Source organism: Elgaria multicarinata, chromosome 4 (genome assembly GCF_023053635.1).
Source record: "Elgaria multicarinata webbii isolate HBS135686 ecotype San Diego chromosome 4, rElgMul1.1.pri, whole genome shotgun sequence".
Taxonomy (NCBI): Eukaryota; Metazoa; Chordata; class Lepidosauria; order Squamata; family Anguidae; genus Elgaria; species Elgaria multicarinata.
In genome coordinates this window covers 143,342,675-143,363,359 of record NC_086174.1, presented here as the reverse complement: position 1 = coordinate 143,363,359, position 20,685 = coordinate 143,342,675, and the positions used below count along the sequence as shown (strand labels likewise).

At 42.3% G+C, this 20,685-nt stretch overlaps 1 protein-coding gene across 1 annotated transcript in view; it reads right to left on the bottom strand.

Moving 5' to 3' along the window:
• The window catches only part of SLX4IP (SLX4 interacting protein), a 117,422-nt gene that overhangs the window by 76,762 nt on the left and 19,975 nt on the right, over positions 1-20,685 (bottom strand). Inside the window, 1 exon segment of the mRNA XM_063125864.1 lies at positions 16,095-16,148. Coding sequence (XP_062981934.1) covers positions 16,095-16,121 — 27 coding nt within the window. The 5' untranslated portion in view covers positions 16,122-16,148.

Sequence of the window (20,685 nt, the reverse complement as noted above, 5' to 3'; positions counted from 1 at the left end):
AGCGACCCTATCGACAGAATGGAGGCATCAGCAATCTCTGTTCATTCCCCCTCCAATCCCCTCTGCCCCCACCCACCAGAATCTGCTCCGGTGGGTTGGGAGACCTTCTGGAACAGTGGGGGAGGTGGAGCTGGATCCTCTGGGGTAGAGGGGAAGCAGCAAAATTCTCTTCCCGCTGCCCTTCTGCCAGCTGGATCATTCTGAGCAGAACTCCACTCAGGGAGTGTTCCCCTCAGCGGAAAAGTAACTGGATCCAGCCAATTGTTAAAAATCAAAGGATTTAATTCAGGAGGTGGCATGTAACAACAACAACAACAACGGCAGAAGAATATATAAACTGCACATTTTCCCCCTGCAGCTCTTCATTTATATTTGCAGAGCATTGTTTGTTATAAATAGTAATAGTTGACTATAATAGTTTACAAATTTATAGCAGGAAAGCAGCAAGAATAAGTGTTATTTCATGTCTGTTGATTAGCCAAAATCTGTCAAACTTTTTTGTCAAATCTGTCAAATCTGACAGGAACGATACTCTATACTCACATAGTATAGTTCCTGGGTTGTCTAAGCAGAATGCTTGCTGTGTTTGCATTCCATTCAGCCTTTCTCCCATCCTGTCCTCCACACAATGTACCAAGAGTTAATGAATCAAGTATGCTGCTTCCTCTAACCTCCTCCCCTATAGGACATGCTTCTTTTCCTTGCACCTACGTACATCCCTCATGGCCACTGTTAATCCTTAGCATCCTATATATCCCATACTATCAGATGATGCCATGATGCAGTTTTTAAAAGTTGGCTTCTCCCCTACGCAAGGGCATTCAATTGCACCATAAACAAATAATAGGTGGTCAACTGATAATATCTGATTGATCAAGGAACAGGTTACACAACACGTGACTTCTCTAGTAATTAATGTTAGTTACTAGAAAAGTCCAGCAACAGGATACTTCAATATCTCTTGCTTGAACTTCAAAATCAATTCTACTTCATAACAGAAACCAAGGATATGATAAGAAATTAGGGACGGAGAGCTAGGTAAATAGGTAAGTCTCCTATCTCCTGTGATAGGCTCCCTTCAGCAGGGAAAACCTAGGCTACTGTTCTGCGCACACTTACTTGGAAGCTCTGCTGAATTTAATGGAGTTTTCAAAGTAAATATGCTCAAGGGAGGATGATTGTCTTCATGAAGGTCTTCTAAGCTTTCCGTAAGTAGATGTCTGACCACTGAGTAAACCCTGGACTAGACGAAACTTTGGTCTGACCACCAGGGCTATTCTTACGTTCGATCAGGCTATAGATCAGGCTTTATTTTTGCATTGTTCTTCAACCGATGTTCGACTTCTCAATAATTCAGAAATGTTCGCCAACTACTTCTGCTCTGAATTAATTTCTCTTGTGTGACAATCCCACATATTTAGCAGAGGTTTAAGTAATATTTTCAGTGGGTGGCAAATAGGAAAACTAAGGCCATAGCTAGACCTAAGGTTTATCCCTGGATCGTCCAGGTGTCAAACCTGTTCATCTAGGTGACACACAGGGGATCCAGTGCTCAGGCAGGGGCGAACCCTGGATGATCCCAGGATAAACCTTAGGTCTAGCTGTGGCCTAAGTGTTGGAGAAAGGAGGATTAGGAAGAAATATAGCTAAGACTTGGGTAGTCTTAGCTATATTACTACTCCTTTGATCCGGGCAATATAGCCATGCATAGGCAGGCAATCTAGCAAAATTTGGAGCGTGCTCATAAGTTGCATTGATGCATTTGCAAGGCTGGCATTGACCACGGAAAAACAGAGAAATTTATAAAGTTATCTTTAATAACATTTCTATCTACATGAAAATAAAACTTTACTCTGCCACAGCAACATCCATTAGAAGCCAAAAGCACCTCATCACCCTTGAGTTGTAACTTGTCAAGCGCCCACATCTTGCTGTCAATTACAGAGAAATTTAGAATGCTACCGAGCGAAGGTAAATCACTTCCTCAGTTACAGTTCGTGGCATTCCAACAAACAAAATAAGGAAGAAAAATATAGAGAAGGCGTCAGAAGTATTTGGCTTCAATCAATTGCATCAAACATCAGGTATGTATGTGCGGATACTCATGTCATGGTAAGCCAGAAGATCTGAGAATTCTGGCTTATCGTGAACAACCAAGTGCATGCTTCTCAATTGCTCCATCTTGTCTTATGACTTCACTTGCTAGCAGGCTAACTAGTCAGGGATCCCAGTTCGGATGTAACCCTAAATAAACCATGGAGGTTCCCTTGTTTGCTTTGCTGTTTCTGCTGGCAGGAGGAACCAAGCAGGAGCTCCAGCACGCTTACTTGTTCATGATATGTCAGAAATCTCAGACATTCAGGCTTATTGCAATGAAACAGCCCTACTTTACTAGCACTATTCAAGGTGGAGGCATTAAGCAGGGCAGGTGTCTGTGATGTCCATCTATGTAATATGAGTTATGGTGAAGGTTGGTATGTATATTTATGGTAATGCCATTTATGTCCTTTGTGTAGAGTTAATATGGTAAGCTAGTTAAGGCAGGAGGGGGAAGAGAGATTGAATGGAATGTTTTATTTATTTTATTTATTATTACATTTATATCCCGCCTTTTTTCCTCTTAAGGAACCCAAGGTGGTGTACATAATCCTCCTCCTCCTCTCCATGTTATCCTCACAACAACAACCCTGTGAGGTAGGGCTGGGCTGAGAGTCTGTGACTGGCCCAAAGTCACCCAGTGGGTTTCCATGGCCGAGTGGGGACTAGAACCTGGATCTCCCGACTCCCAGTCCAACACCTTAGCCACTACACCACACTGGCTCTCAATGTTGGTGTGCTGGCTTATGATTGGTGGAGAGCATGGAGTGAGTGGGGTTTAAATTGGGGTGAGTTAATTAAGGACAGTTGCGGTTTAGAGCTAGAGAGTGCAGGGACAATCTGTTGTTTTGGGGTAGATATAGAGGGAGGAGTTAGATTAGGCTAAAAATAAATGAAAAGTTAATTTCAGAGCTTTTAATATCTTATAAGTTCTTTTGTTCACAGCATAGTGTGGCATCTTTCATTATAAGTAGTCTCTCAATGACACCAAATGTATTAAATAAAGGGTTATAGTGTGGCAGTGGTATTAAGGGAGTGGACAAGCCTAGCGGGGAAAACAGTATTCCTCAAACTTGGTGTGAGGGTGTATAAAGGGGAGGATTGAAGTGTAAGGAGAGAACCCTCTTTTACATAGATCAAATGTACCCATAGCCTCAGGGAAGGGATCCCAAGGCAAGCAGGGTATGACAGTATCCAAGGCCATTTCACAGCACAAGTGTTATTTCTTCAACTTCAAGAGAGATTTTTAGTTCCTTAATTTATTTTTAGCTAATGGGAGTTTTCAGCTGTAGGCGACCATGATGAAGCGCTTGCACAACTATTGCTGCACATTAGAGATTAAGGACATGGGCCCTCTGTTAGACCAACGGTAAGTTTGTAAAATAGGGAGTGAACACACAGTTATTCGCATCAGCTGACCATTAGTCAGCACTGCAAAGGGACTTCTCCAGAATGCTTACTAACTATAATTACAGAAGGAAAAAAGCAACATTTGCTGTTGAATTGTAGTCCAAAAATGTTTTGCAGAGTCATGGTACATTGTTAAAATTAACACATGGGACACCATAGTTATTAGAGAAGTGAAACTAAACCCACATCCTCGCCACACAATGAACTCATGTGAATTATTTTTGTGTATGCTTTCGGGGTGGGGAGAGAGACCAGTCAGGAAAAAATGTAAATTGCAAAAAGGACGTCCATATGAAGAAGAGGCAAGTTTGAGTTTTCCCCTTTTGTTTCGGCTTCTACCCGTCATTTTAATCTGTCCACTAATTCCTCAACCTCTAATTGCTGAGAAATTAGCTTCCTTGAATTATCTGATAGGACAGTATCATCACAACAGCTTGGTTCAGAAATAATGCTAGGCCACAGTTTAGGGTTAAGTCTACAAATCTCAGGTTTGTGTGTGCCTCCTCTCCACTCCACTTTCAGCATGGCCCCAAGGAGATCAGAAGCATTCATTTCGGTTTCCACTAACTGGATTTTGTCATTAGGTTTGAACAGCAATAAACTATTAACTATGGTTCACTGAAGCCAGGATCAGTAACTACAATTCGAAGTTAGCTTGTTTAAAGAAACTAGAGTTAACACCAACCAGAGTTTGTACTAGTTTGCACATAACAACAAGCTGTTGATAGTTGAAATGCTTCTGATTTCCTCTTCGTCATACTGGAGGAGGAGAGGGAATGCATGAGCCCGAGGGAATATCCAACTGGGTCTCAGCGCCACTGCTAATGACACTATGCTAGTGTAAACCAATGCTTCTGCTTGTTAGGACAAGGGGGAAAAGCAGTATTGGTTTATGTTAGCACATGGGTTCTCAACAAGGGGGGAATTCCCCCCAGGGGGAATTTTAGGGTTCCAGGGGGGGAATTGGGACCACTATTCAGCAAAGTATGATGTCCTGTAGATTATGTCTTCCTACACATGTTATTAAAAACTTCCCAGAAAAGTGTCATGTCGTCTGCAAAAGCCAGGCCTTTGCTCTCTTTTTCCTCCCTCCCTCGCAATCCTAGAAATTTCAAGCTTCCCATTTAAAGGGGCAATGCAAAGCATGGGAACTGAGAATGCAAAAGGGGCTTTGCATTGCCCCTTTAAATGGGACTAATATAGAAAAAAAAAAGATTTTCAATATTATATGCATATTATTTGGAATGCACCTTTTGAATTAGACTATCTTGGGAAGGGGGGAATTATTTTCTGAACAATGGTGAAAGGGGGGAATGGAGCAAAAAAAGGTTGAGAACCACTGTGTTAGCACAATGTCACTAACACTGGGGCACAGTTAGATATTACACATAGTCTTAGTAACATCAAGCGATAATGAAAGCTCCATCTTCTCCAAGTATTGTCATTTAAGGATGTAAAGCCCCTTTCTGTCTCATCAACTTCCTACTTTCAGCAGAGACCCAATCGAAGACCATTTGGGGATCAAGTGGAGTCCTATTGGACCACATTCACCAAGGGCTGCTGCCAGTGCATCTAATGTTTTTACCGCTTGTTTGTATGCTATGCTATGTATTTCAGTAAAGTTTAACTAGGCTAATTAATTTGCATTCTAAAGGAGCACCACCAAATGAGCATGCATGCAGAGCCTGGCTACAAGTTACATTCATTATGATTATAGTAGCCACATGTAAGGCAGGCTGGCCAGACTTTGATTACTGCGAATGAAAATAGACCAATTCTCACCAGTTCCGAAGACTGTTCCCTAACACACAGGCAGAGAAAGCTTAAGGGGATTGCAGGTCAATACTAGCCACATTTTGTCTGTCTATCACTCTCATGTCATCTCTCCTTTCTAATTTTCCTTAGGGGTTGGGCGGAGGGGAGAGACAATTAGCCACTTAAGGAAATATAACATTAACGGTTATGAACAACTGCCAGGGGTTTCCTGGTGAGTTTGCCAACAAACCCCTCCAGGTTTCTCTGACTACCTTCGGGAGAGCTTTTGATGTGCTGAATGTAATGTGTATCCAAGCCCTGAAAGAAGCACCACCGATCAAATGCATAGGTAAGAGGGACAGAGCAATCTTGCAGAGTAGCAGCAAGTCCTCTAGGGCAGTGGTGTCTAAATGGTCCAGACCTGAGACCCACCTTGGACTCCTAACCTGCAACACGGGACCCACTTTCACAATTGCCCAACATGGCAGGAACAGCTTTGCCGCAACCCATTTGGACTGATCTCACGAGCCACTTTTGGGTCACAATGCACCGGTTGAAGACCACTGCTCTGGGAATCAGTTGTATGGGTGGTTCACAGGAAGTCCTGTGACTGGTATAATCTCTGCTACAAATCCACCTAGGGACCTTTACCCATGTGATAACCACTTTTCCTTGAGTGGCTCTCATGCAGCTAGAACATCTAAACGACCCAGTCACATGGGCAGTCATGAGTGCTAAGGAATCAGAACCCCTCCTGGTGGGGTGCTGGATTCCATAGTCAGGAAATGAGCAATTCCTTCCTCTGCATCCATGTGGCTATATAATGAAATATCCATTCAAATTCCAAAAGGGGGAAAAATAAAATACAATCTTAATCAAATTTAGTACATCCAACATAACTTTTCCCACACCACTTATCAATAATGTGAATTTTCCTCCTTTTTTTCATCATGCTAATATCTAATCTTAATGGCTGTTTTTTAAAAAAACATTACCCAACCCAGGTGAGCGCCACTCACAAAAAAACAGCCACCATGCAGCTAGGGTAACGTCAAAAGCATTTTCAAGCCTTTCCCCTGGCTCCTCCCCCTCTCCCCTAACCACGACTCATTTGGTGATTTTCCTGCTTTTGAAATTTTCCCACATTCTAAAAGGCTGAAATGCCTTTCTCCTAAGGCTTAGTTACCAGCAGTAAGAGCTTTATGCTAAAATGTGCTGGTAACTGTGTTATTTTGGCCCCGCTCCTTTCTTTCCACCCATCAGCAGAATACAGCTCTTGAGAGGTCGGTCCTTCAAAACTGAATTTGGCCTTTGGACTGAAAGAGGTTCACCATCCCCGATTTAAAGAGCTTCAGCACCTCTCCGTCACGCGAGTGACCAGTATGGAGTTGAATTGCAAAAGGTCTTTCCAATCCAGCGGATTGGACGTCACCACTGGGATAAATAGCAAAGGGCCCATTCAGAAGACACCTTAAACCATGGCTTTAACCATGGTGGTTAAGCTAGAAAGCCAGGCCGTGTTCAGAACACACCTTAAACCCTGGCTTTAACCACAGTGAATAAGGCTTTTTGCTTTATTCACTATGGTTAAAGCCATAGTTTAAGGTGTCTTCTGAACACGGCCTGGCTTTCTGGCTTAACCACCATGGTTATAGCCATGGTTTAAGGTGTCTTCTGAATGGGCCCAGAGAGATGCAGCTATTGCTATCATTGTTACTATAAGACCTCATGGGCCATGTTTGTTAGCCGTATAAGACCTCATGGGAGCAGTTTGCTTTCTCTTCCCCATCAAGAAAAGGTAGGCATCGGGATGAAAACGGATTTGGGCTTACAAGGAAGCACTTGAACCGATTCCTCCTGAAGCAGTCTTACAAGAAGCATCACTCATACAAGTCCCAAAGGCATCAAGTTAGCATGCGTGCGTGCACTTAGTATGCAAGACTAATTGTAAGGAGGGGTTAACCTTTCTCCCATCATTTGCCACTGCCTCCATCAACTATCATGCCAGCTGCAAACAAGATACAGATTGAAATAAGTAGTAACATCTCACAGATGGCTTTAAATAACTTAATATCTAGTACATACCCTCTGGTTTTAAGGGAAAGCCTAAAATATGTTTGGGGGTGGGGGGAGTTGATTTTCTTCACTATTCAGAAAGTATAATGAACAATGAGTTTGTGGCATGTAAGCCAAGACAAGCATTGGGTCTTCTTCCCACAATACGATTGGGATTTTAACCCCAAAGACCCATTAGACATTTCAAGGCAGATGAACTTTACAAAACCATTGACTGTAACAAGTTTTTCAAGTCAGAAAAAAAGTCTACCCAAGTTACCAAGGATTTTGGCCGCTCAGCAGACAGAATACATATGACAGAAAAATTAATACAATCATTCAAAGGAGCCAGGCCCTAACCTCAAACACTCTTGTATCCCAGAACTTCACAAGCATTCAGGCCTAATATTTGGCCAGAGATTCACAATTCACCGATATGAATCCACAAGGCAGAAATGCACGCTTGTCTGGCAAGCGAACAATTTCTCAGGGGAATGAGTAGGGAAGTTAGAGAATGAGCAGATAATCCCAATTTTATTAGAAGCCTTCTGCTTTAAAGCCTTCCAGAGAGTGCCCCAAGGAAGTGTGAAGAACTCCAAAGTCGTTTTTGTGGGAGAGCATTTAATATTTTAATCACAGCTATCATTTCCATCAGAGATCGCAAGAGCACCTTCGCTTGTTAGGCAACAGTGTATTTGTTCACCGGGGAAAAGAAAAGGAGACAGCCGCGTTCCCTCAAGCGGGGCCTGCAGCAGAGAACGATACACGCCACACAGAGCCGTAGTTTGAAAACAGCCTTAAGAATGAAACAGGCGGGTACACCTACTAGCTAAGAAATTTCAGCCAGGAAAGGAGGAACACAATTATTTGCTGGTCCCTTTCTAAAATTATTTGCTGTGCAGAAGACAGTCGTTTATCAACCTCCTTAAATTCACTTATAAGTCAAACCTAACGTGCGGCTGAGGGAATAAAAGCCAAAGCAAGGCACTGCTATCTCTGGAGATCTGCTAGTTTATGGGATTTTAAAAATATGCCGGTATGTCTCATATTTTGGTCCCCGTCCCATGTGCTTCTGGACCTGCCTGCCACTGGAATATCATCCCTCCCCCACAAGAGTTTTTCTGAAATGAAATTTGGCCCGTGAATTCGGCCCACGGGGCTGAAAGAGGTTTGGGACCCCTGTTTAAGTATGCCCAATTACTGCTAGTCTGTTTTAGAAAGGACTGAGACAGGCAGTTATTCAGAAATGAAACCAGTGTTCCCAATGCCATTACCTTTGAACTTACATACAGTCATACTACTTTTTTTTTTCAAATCAACAGGGCTCACATCCAACTGAGTGCATTGAGGGCTACTTTGCATCACATTTGTTGTATATTATTGCAACATGTGGCATTCCATCCAAGGAGCAAACGAATTGCATGAATTTAGAATGAAATAGCCTTCCACAAAGCACTGTAAGAGGAGTAAAACAATTCAAATTTAACATGGTGTTAATTTTAAAACTAAATGTTTGTTGATTGCGGTTCAAATATAGATCAACTGCTCCCTCTATAGAAAATACTGCATTACTGCAACAGGAAAATATTCTGAAATCCTCTGGGAGCTTTCTAATAAAATACATGTGCTCCTGTGAAGCAAATCTATTAAGACTGTAGGTGTTCTTCTCTTCCTAAAATTACATTTGAAACCGCTGAGACATCAACAGATGAGCAGACAAATTTTCCAGAGTCTGACTAACAGTTCTTAGTGAAAACATTTTGGATAATATATTACAGGGCAGGAACCATGATTTACCCTGCACAGAAAACAAAAATCTGTATTTCAATTTGATACCAAACACATTACCATACAGACTGGCACTGATTTATAATTTGAAACCTATTGAATGGATAGTTTTATGCTCCCACGCTCCTTCCACTGTTTTGGCAACCATAAAATATTCAAAGAGAGACATTCTTGGTAAACAGTTTTGAAAGTGAAATATACCCACTTCGAAAAAGGAGAACACAGCGAACACTTTGTCAGGAGAGGGGGAAAAGAACTATAAACCTCTATACCTAGAAAATAATAGCTTCCTCCATTGAGGAGCAGAATAAAGGCTGACAGTTTGGCTTGTATGACTTAGTGAAACATTCATGGAACACAGTGCAATCCTATGCTTACTTACGCAGAAGTAAGTCCCAATAAGTAAGTAGCACATGGTTGCAACCACTGTACATGAAATCCACATCAACTAGCCCAAAGTACTCATAGATACCCATAATGATGAAATCCGTTGTGGTTTTGCCTTTTAACAATCTGTGGATTTGTTTTTAACAGCAGAAATACAAATATATCTACATTTTTAAACGAGCCTCGCTCAATCTGTGGAAGCCATGCTGAGGATATACTTACTTGTGTGGTACTAATAAGTCCTCTAGAGGAAGCCACTATTTTGCTCAACTATCCTTATATCACTGGTAAAGCCGACTGCCAAAATAAATGGAGAGGTAAACTATGAGTGTCTGAATTTCTACATTGCAGCAGGAGTCCACACAAGATTGCTGATCAGCCACCATAGCAATTTCTGGACTCCCAATACAGCATGGAAACTTGACCCACTTTGTTGACTTTGGCAGTCTCACATCTCCAAAGGAAATCAGGACTCAAATCATCAAGCTAATGGCCTTTCTTAGAGCCCTTCTTAGACTAGTCCTCTCATCACATGAGTTGGGTTCATTGTTTACGAGCCAGTGGTCTACAGAGCACAACGTGGTTTGGACGTCCATGGTAAAATTAGCTTTGCTCTATTGGGGGCCGAGAATGGCAACAGCGGTCTTCCTCCCGCTCCCCCCTCGCCCCCACCAGTGCATTCCTTGGTGGAAATTGAATGCAGTAGCCCATGAACAAGATTGAAGGTTGATAGAAAATCACTGGGCTGTCGTGAATTCCATCGAGAGCGATGGTGGAAGCTCACAGTTTCAGCACTATGTATGCAAGCCATCACTCATTCTAATAGGTGATGCAAAGGCGTATCGTTAGACCAGGTTGGTGTAAAGATTTGTTGCACATGATGATAGCGCATAATTTGAAGCCACTGTACCCTTAAAAATGTTAATCTGTTAGCACGCGCACACACACACACACACACACACACACACAATATGTGTGTGAATTTTCCTATATATATATCAGTCACCAATACCACCTGGGAAGGGAGAGGTCCCAGCCTACCAACCCATTCTTCAGGCCTCTTTCCCGGAGCCTTTCCCAACCTGGCGCTGTGACGCCCTGCCTCCCTGTGTCATCTCAACTTTACCTGAGACACCCACAAGCACCTGACAGGACTGTCCATGCCACTAGCACCCAGGACCACTTCAATCCCCCCCTGTGCTAATGGCATGTGTGAGGGTTTAAGTCTACTGCTCCTGTCTTGCCTCTCCTTCAGGCCCCACAGCTCAGCAACCTAGCCCTCCGTTTTCCATTCAGCTGCCACCATTAATGGTTTTCTCCTCAGACACCTCCACAGACCATACCAGTTGGTTGTAAATATAAATGGAATCTATTAACTCAAATAAGTGCGTGTACATAAGCTTATTGGTTTCCTCAGCTCAAATGCGTATGGTTACAAGTAGGCATGTGCTCCGCTCCTATTAGAAGCACAGAAGCAGGAGCGAATTGGCCTGCTCCGCCTTGCCCAGAGGCGGAGTAGAAGCGGACCGCGGACCCCTAGAAGCAAGGCGAAGAGAAGCGACCATTTTTCGGAGCTCCTCTTTCAGGCGGACCGCTCCGATCGCCATCTTGAAACATTTCGCCCATAGATAACTGGGTTGTTTCTGAAGCTATCGTTCTGAAAATTCTTGTGCTTAGACAGTCGTGGATGGGGGTCATTTTGAGACTACTCTCAGCTCTCTGCGTCATGCGGGTCGCGTGCTAGAATTTTTTAAAAAGTAGGGTAAAGGCGGGAAAAAGATTACCTTTTCGATTGCTGAGGGGCAGAGTCAACTCCCAGTCGTGATCACATGATCCCAAAGTTGGAGGAGGGGATAGGCAAAACGGGTAACTTGGGATTCTGGGAAACTTCTCTTTCTTAGTCTGAACGGACTTTCCCCAGTCTTTTTTAAAACAGTAGCCCCACCAAATGCACAAACACAACCTGTGAAATCATATACTAAGCCAATAATAAGAGATAGAAACACAGCACTGCTACCCACCCTAACTTTGGGGAACAACTGAAAAGATGTGGTGCAAGGGGATGAGCTCCCCTAGGGCATCTCATTGTGGATGTGCCCCCACTCTCTCCTGTACTTGGAAGGCCATCAGAGCCTTCCAAAGAGAGTAACCCGGTGGAGCAATGCCTATCATGAGTTGAAGTGAGCGGTCTACTTCTCTTAGTGGTGGAGCGATGCCTATCATGAGTTGAAGTGACAGTTCCACTTCTTAGCGGTGGAGCAATGGCTTTCATGAGTTGAACTGACAGCCTTGCTTCTTAAAAGACTGGTCACTACTAGGACCAGTCAAATTGGCAGCTGCTTCCCCCTCCCCCGGGCACGTCCCCCTATTACTGGTAAAAGACAGACATAACCTTTTTAAAAAAGTTCTTCTTGTTGTTTATTCAGCAACACTGCTGCTTTTAATTCCACCCCTCCTTCGTTTATTTATTTATTTATTTATTCCATTTTATATGCATTACTGGCTTATCCTTGGCTCACTTCCTTATGCCCCCAGAAATGTCTGCTGCCTGCCTGCCCGCCTTCCCTCTCTCCTCCCCTGCCCGCCTTGCAGGGATGGTGTGTGTGTCTGGCTTTGACTCAGGGGAGAAGTCCTTCCTGCGCTCACTTGGAGTTTTGGAAATTCCAAATCCATTTTTCAAGTGTGGAAGAAGATTCATATAGGTTGATCTCTACTCCCCAATTCATGGCATGTTGGGATTTCCTTTGAAATGGCCCCATTAAGAGGTCTGCAGGTTTAAGCCCCGCCAAAAAACAGGGGATGATGGGACTGCCTTGAGTCTTGGCGTGCAGCGTATGTATCCCTGGATAAGCTGTCATGGTGGTGAGTTTGAGGGGTTTTTAACGTGCAAATTGACGGAGCTATTGGAAAGGGGTGTGAATGGGTGTTGGATTTTCATAAATTCCCCAAAAATCAGGGGATGATGGGACTGCCTTGAGTCTCGGTGTGCATATGTATCCCTGGATAAGCTTTCATGGTGGCGAGTTTGAGGTTTCTAACGTGCAAATTGACGGAGCTATGGAAAGGGGTGTGAATGGGGTGCCCGATTTTCAAAAATTCCCCAAAAATCAGGGGATGATGGGATTGCCTTGAAACTTGGCGTCCATGTGGACACATGGATAAGCTATCATGGTGCTGAGTTTGAGGTTTCTAAAGTGCAAATTGACGGAGCTATCGAAAGGGGTGTGACTTAGGGTTATGGGTAGTGCGTTAGAGGTTAGAGCCCCGCCAAAAATCAGGGGATGATGGGACTGCCTTGAGTCTGGGCGTCCATGTGGACACATGGATAAGCTGTTATGGTGGTGAGTTTGAGGTTTCTAACGTGCAAATTGACGGAGCTATCCCAAGGGGTCTGAATGGGGTGCCCGATGATGGGATTGCCTTGAAACTTGGCATGCGTGTGTATACGTCCATGAGGTGTCATGGTGCCAAACGTGAGGTTTCTAACTTGAACCGAAAAAAAGTTGTTTACTTTTTTAGCTTTCAATGCAACCCTATGGGGGGGGAAAACGGAGCTCCGATCCAGATCCGGAGCTCCGAGCGGAGTGGAGCGGAAATGGGCGGAGCGGGGGCGGGGCGAAGCGGCCCGATCCGAAAATCGCAGATCTGGAAGTGAAGCAGAGCGGGGGGTCCATGCACACCCCTAGTTACAAGGTTCTAAGCGTATTGGTTTCTGCCACTTCTTTCCTACAAGGTTCCACTACAGACTACTAAAAAACCATCCACTTCTCTCTACCCCACTTCTACCTTCACTTCACAAAATTCTAACCCACACCATACCATCTCATACCCCCTCATACTATCTCATCTCACTCACTTCACTATATATAGATACATTCCTCCAGCTCCTCCCACTCTTACTCAGCCAATCGGCACTCCTCCTTAACCATCCAATCAACACTCAGGCATTCAACCCCCCTTTACAAATTGTAAGTACCTTGAAGCCTACTTATTTCCTGAACCTTATACATAATATAAACAATAACTTTGTATATATATTTACATATATATGTGTGTATATATATATATATATATATATATATATATATATATAGTGCTGAACATCACAGGCACCCCTAGATGTTTTGGACTTCAACTCCCATCATCCCCAGCCAGCATGGCCAATGGTCAGGAATGCTGGGAGATATAGTCCAAAACATCTGGAGGGCCCAAGGTAGGGGGATTCTAGCTCGGACCATGGCTAGAAAGTCTTGAAGGCACGACACAGACTCAGCTATTCACAATCACTTAACGTGGATTAGCTCTCTTCTTAATAACGTTTTAACATCCAGAATAGTTAAAGGAGTGGGGAAAAGGCAGCGTCTTCCAAGATTTTCAGTGACTGAATTGGAGAGATACTAAGTGGTGTTGCTAACTGGCACTACAAAGCCAGGGGGTAAAAGGTGCTACAGATTAAGGGTGCGATACGGCATGCATAGCACAGGCTTCTTGGGAGAACATCAAGGAGCATATCCAATGTTAGCCCTACTCAGAGCGGACATACTGAAATGAATGGTACTTAAATTAAGGTTCGATATAGCCATCAGCAGCACACTTAGTGCAATCTGGTGTCACCTACAAAACTCGGGGCACGATATTTAAATCAAAGAGCTCACAGCACACTGCCATATTGCTCTCGCAATAAACACAGTGACTCTTCAGAAAGCCCAAAAGAAGTGGATATCAGAGTTTTAAACTTGACCTTTAGAAAAGTTTTAAATGCACTTGGACTAGGAAACATAAAATTCCATTTTGATTGCTTCCCTCCAAGTCCCTGTGACTTAATAGTATTTAATTATTTAAGTTGCACGCCTCAAGCCACAAACTAATGCAATCCCATTAAACTGAATGGAACTAGTATAAATTGAACAGTTTCACCACTGCACGAACTGCAACTCAGAATCCCAATACTTCAGCTGGGGTTAGCAAGTGGTGAGGGAAAAGCACTTCCCCTCCAGATGTTTCAGACTACAACTCCCATCATCCCTGACTATTGGCCATACCGGCTGGGGCTACTAGGAGTAGTAAGGCCCAAACATCTGGAGGGCACCAGACCGGAGAAGGCTTTTTTATAGACTCAAAGTTAACTTAATGCCCCAGGGAGAATGGGTACTTTAAAGCCCTGCTCTCTTGGTAGCACCCCCACTTCAAATTTTGCAAAGTTACACGGTGGCCGAAAGTGTTAATACGTATGGCACCAGCATTCTTCTGTAGACAGCAGAGCTGTACTGTGTGCGAAGATCATAAATATGGAACTCCACTTTCAGCTCTGAAAGCCCAGCAGAATGGATTTAGATAATAATATCTGCTATCTCTTTAAAAGCTGTAGCAGGGAAAATGAAAGATTGCATGTAGCCATTAGTAAAGTAATACAGATTGACCACCCAAGTGTGCAATTACTCCCAAGACAACAAAAATCATGTGTTATCTGATATGAGCTTTGCACAGTTGACATGGGAAAATTGTATAAGGGGAATAAAACTCTTAATTCAAACTTATGACTACTGTTCATAGTTTTTTAAAAAATAATAATACATGAAAATGACAAAACAGCAACAACAACCCACTGGGTTGGATCCAAAGGAGTTGTTCTGCATGCGAAGGGCACGTTCAGCTCATGGAATACTGATTTATACCTTCAGCTAGAGTACTGCACAGGAAAAGTGTAAGTACGAAGGTGCCTTTTCACCTAAGCAAAACAAACACTCTCATAAAGAAACAGAAGGTTAAGAACTGCTATGGGACCTACAGATTACAGAAGTGCATGAAGTCTTGCACAGGCAATTTGTAGAACAGCTCTAGTGGCTATTTCCCTTTCACACATGATTCTTAGGAACCAACCCATTAATATAGCTCACTGACAGTAGGCTGGTGTGTCATTTTTACTCTTTCATCAATCAGAAATCTGGTTCATTTTTCATGGTGATAAGTATCAGTATACTACAGTCTTTGCCTGAAGCTCTTTGCCCGAATGGGCACATACTCATACCTAGGGATGTCAGGGAAATCTGTAATAGATTCAAATGAATTTGGATTTCCATGAATCTGACCCGTGGATCCCACAGCATACCAGTTTTTTCTGAGTCACATGAATTCTGCAGACTGGTGTTTCACTTCTGATGGGGATTTGCACTAATCCGCATTGACTAATATGTATTTTTAACCAGGATTAAACCATTCGCACTTTCGCAAATGCGCTAATCCACATTACCTAATGCGGATACGCACATTTGCGTGAGTGTGCAGTAGCGCTAATGCGGATGGTTTTAATTCTAGTTATAAAAATCCAATTCTGTCAATGAGCGGGTGATGAAATGAAAGGCACCCAACAACACTGATGGAACGAATTTATCAAAATCTCTACATCCCTACCTACACCATTTCAGAAAGTCACATAATTCGCTACTGTTGTACGTAAGAACAGCTGGCTAAACAAATGGCATACTTCACCATGCTATGCTGCCACGCACTGGAATATGTTAGGCTCTTAGGCTGTGCACTTCAAGATAAGAAAAGTGTACTATGCCAATAATCTGATGCAATTCATATTCTGGAAAGCTTACCTTAATAACCGATTTGTGTGACGTCATGGTAGTCTCTGCAATTTTAAATGGAGCCTGTAAAGTAAAAAAAAAAAAAAAAAGAGTCACTTTAGAGAAAAGGCAACTGACATTGACATTGATGCCCAAGTGCCAACAATTCTCAGAGAAGGCCGGGGGGGGGGGGGGGGAGCCGAGATGCTTTCTGCACATGCATGTATATCACTTGGTTTCTCTCCACTTAATCAGAAGTGTAGGAACTTATGCATGGTGTGGGGAAAGTGGGTACAGAGCAGGGTGGTGTTTTTCTTTTTCTTTTTCTCATGATATGAGCCTGGAGTCATCCCATGAAGCTGAATGGTGGGAGATTCAGGGCAGATGAAAGGGCTTCCTCATGCAGTGCATATTTAACCTTTGAAATTTGCTACTACAAGATGTAGTAATGGCTGCCAACTTGGACGGTTTTACATTCAAAGATGATCAGTGATAATAACACTTATTTATTCACAAATGTAATGGTTATAACTGATAAAGTAAAAAGGCTGTGGTTGAAAATAACAATAGTACAATATGAATGATAACACTCAACCACAAAGGTACTAAGAAAGTTTTATAGACAAATAGTTCAAAAGATATCACAAATGTACAAAAGACAGGCATATAGATAACAGAACCCTCTGTCTTCTTGCATTGTATGTAGTAAATGACAACGTATGTGGTTACAAATGCTGAGTAAGGTGTTTTTGTATCATTTTACAGCATCCTACTGACGAAGAATTCTCGAAACAGGACTTGTACCAGACTACTGTTTATTAGACGCTTTAGGAAATTATTTATTAGACGCATATTTATGAGATTCTTGATTCTTGTCATGAATGTTTAATGGATGCTAACTTAATGTAGGCTTCATTATGAATGTTTGATGAACACCTTGTAAATGTTTATATGCCTGTCTTTTGTACATTTGTGATATCTTTTGAACTATTCGTCTATAAAACTTTCTTAGTAGCTTTGTGGTTGAGTGTTATCACTCATATTGTACTATGGTTATAACTGATGCATCACCTGCATGGCGATGCATGTAGGTTTTTAACAGGCCCCCGGTTTATTTGTCTTGTTTGCGCGGTAGCTTCCTCAGAAAAAAACGCAACAAAGAGTCAGCTGCTCTCCGCGTCTTTCCAAGTTCAAGGCATACTGGGTGTTTTCATTTTGGAGGTGTGAACCCCACAATAATGGGTTACAGCCGACTCTTTGTTGCATTTTTTCTGAAGAAGCTACCACGCAAACAGGACAAACAAACCGGGGGCCTGTTAAAAATCTACAACGCTGATAAAAACAACAAGAAAAAAAAACACAATTAAGTTTACAATGCTGATAAGAATAAGAACAATAAACATAACCTTGTTACTATACTGATGTCATCACCAGCACTGTGTTGAACTATAAACTGTGACGGTGGTTTCGATTTATCTATATTATGCATTAGAAATTACTCATTATAAAAATGTGGAGATGATTGTACTAGGAGTTACTTGCATGTACAGTTTTGTTAGGCAACCAGCAGTTTGCCATTGATGACTGTGTTATTTCGCCATGCAGGTGATGTATCAGTTATAACCATTATATTTGTGAATAAATAAGTGTAATCACTGTTCATCTTTGAATGTATGTCTTGTAGTTGTGTGCCTTGTGCACTCTGTATATATTAGATTACTCAACTACTGCCTTCCTTTTGGTTTTAACTTGGACAGCTTTAACAGGGGATTAGGCAAATGCATGGAGGTTAAGATTATCAATGACTACTAGTCAAAATGTCTATATGCTACCTCTATATGTAACTTCAACTGGGGAACATGAGCAAGAGGATGCCTTCGATGTCATATCCTATTTGTGGGCTTCCCAGAGGCATTCGGTTGGCCATTCTGTAAACAGAATGTTGGACTAGATGGACCTTCAGCTGATCCATGAGCGCTCTTCTTATGTTCTCAGAATTGAGAGCCAAACTAGACATGACATAGATGACACATGAAGTGTGTGTTTTACTTTACTGCAGCCACAGAAGGTTCTGCTTTTGAAGCAACAATGAGCACTAGGAGAAGACTTTCTTGATGATCCCATATTTGTGCAATTCCCACCCAAATAGTATACGATTCATCAGTTCCATCAGTACCAGCTTTGTTTCGAGTGCTGTTAATTGAGTATTTGACTTATGGCTCTGTAGATGTTTTGGCCTACAACTCCCATCTTCTCTTACCAGTGGCTATACTGGCTAAGGCTGATGGGAGATGTAAGCCAAAACATCTAGTGCACTATCCCTTATTTAGTAGTTTGCTACTGGCTTTTAATTGCTTTCCAATGGCTTTATTTATATATGAAAATTAGGTGAGATGTTTTAAACTGCTGATTTAGATTACTGCATTTTATTTGGAATGGTATATTGTAATTTTATGTTTTAGGTTCAGTTCCTTGAGAGGGCTTTGCCCTGAATGACAGATCATAGAATCCTAGAATAGCAGAGTTGGAAGGGACCAACAAGGCCATCGAGTCCAACCCCCTGCTCAATACAGGAATCCACTCTAAAGCATCCCTGACAGATGGTTGTCCAGCTGCCTCTTGATTTCCTCTAGTGTGGGAGAGTGTAAAATAAATGGGAGCATAAAATAAATGGGAGAGTTTAACTCTTTCCCTGTGAGTTGCATTTCTGATCAAAATCTCTCCCCCAACCACTGCTTTCACACCTACAAGGAAAAATATACCAGGTGCACATATCTGCTCTTTTGGTGAGAAAAGCAGGTTGGGGAGCGCAGATTTAAACAATCCCTTCCATAGCACAGAGTTGGAGTCACCTTGCGGAAAGAAAATAAAAACACACACTGGCAGATACTTCATGTACTTGCGATGTTGCATCCCAAGTATTTGAGTAGACGCTACCGAAAAGCACTATGTCTGAAGCAATATGAAAACTGCATCTGTATTCACACATGCACATTACCAATAGAGCCTACATCATGATCAAGCATGTGTAAACCAACCCTAGAATACTGATGTTTCACTCTAGCATTTCTGATTTTACTTCCATATCTAGGCCGCGTTACAACAATCCAGCATCTTCCACTGTGGAAGTTCTTTAAAAAAACACAAAAAAGAAACCCAAGCATTATCTATCCTATCTAACCCAAGCATATATCTATCCTTATACTGAGAAATATTTCAAAAGTAATGCAATGCTATTATTTAAGTAAATAACACAATTCCATAAATACTATTTGTTCATTTGCTGCTTTCATGAGCAGGACCATTCCCATAATAGGACACAGGTTGCACGAGTGAATTTATAGCCTCGCTCCAACAGAAATAAACACAAAGGAAAAGGAAAATGTCTAGTTTTGAAAAAGGCAGTTCCCAAAAGAAAGCACATGAAGTCATCTACTTGATCCAGCTTAGCTCTTTAGATCCCGTTCTGAGAAACAGCTAAGAAATCTGTCCTCTTTTCCCCCAGCTGCTACATTTCATTGCAAATGTACCTGATTCAATACAGCCCAAAATCTACAATACTGATGAAGCGCTGTGCAAATCCCAGGCAGCCATTCACACAAAAATGTGGCATTTAGGACTTTGCAATCCCCACCCCACCCCCACAATGACTTGTGTACTAAATCTTATTACAAGGAAAGGTTTTACCGTAAGAGGTGTACAAAAGTATGCATGGTATGGAGAATGTGGACAAGGAGGCATTTTTCTCCCTCTCTCAAAATACTAGAACCCGGGGTCATCCCATGAAGCTGATTGGTGGGAGATCCAGCACAAATAAAAGGAAGTACTTCTTCACACAGTGCAGAGTTAAATTATGGAACTCACTACCACAAGATGTAGTGATGGCCAGCCATCTGGATGGTTTTAAAGGGGGGTTGGATATATTCTTGGAGAAGAAGGCTATCAATGGCTCCTAGCCCTGATGGTTGTGTGCTATCTCCAGTATTCGAGGCAATACGCCTGTGTGCACCAGTTGCTGGGGAACATGGGTGGGAGGGTGCTGTTGCACCATGTCCTGCTTGTTCATCCCTGGCCAATGGCTGGTTGGCCACTGTGTGAACAGAGGGCTGGACTAGATGGACCCTTGGTCTGATCCAGCATGGCTCTTCTTATGTTCTTAATTTTAAGTATGCACATCAGAAACTGTGAGGTTAGGGCTTATCCACCACCCGTTATAAAGTCATTTAAATTGGAATAGTATAAACAGTGGCAAAAAAGTCATAGCCAATTGTGCTTTCTTCACCAGGTTAAATCCCCCTTTCTTACATTTTGCCTTCAAGAGGGCAACTGGAGTGGGTGTTCCACCAGAGGCACATATTATCACCTCTGGTGGGAATGCCCACAGGTTCAACAGTTTTGGCATATGGAGCATCAGGAATTATTACAGATAGCAAAGGAATATATTCATTTTACCCCAGAACTATTTTTATTATCCTTGTATTATAATAAAAATGAACCTATTGTAGCCAAACAATTAGTAACTTTCTTAATAGCAGCTGCGAGACTAACAATAGTACAACAGGGGAAAAACTTGGATCATCTTGACAAAGAGGCATTTTATAAGAACATGTGGTCTACTGCA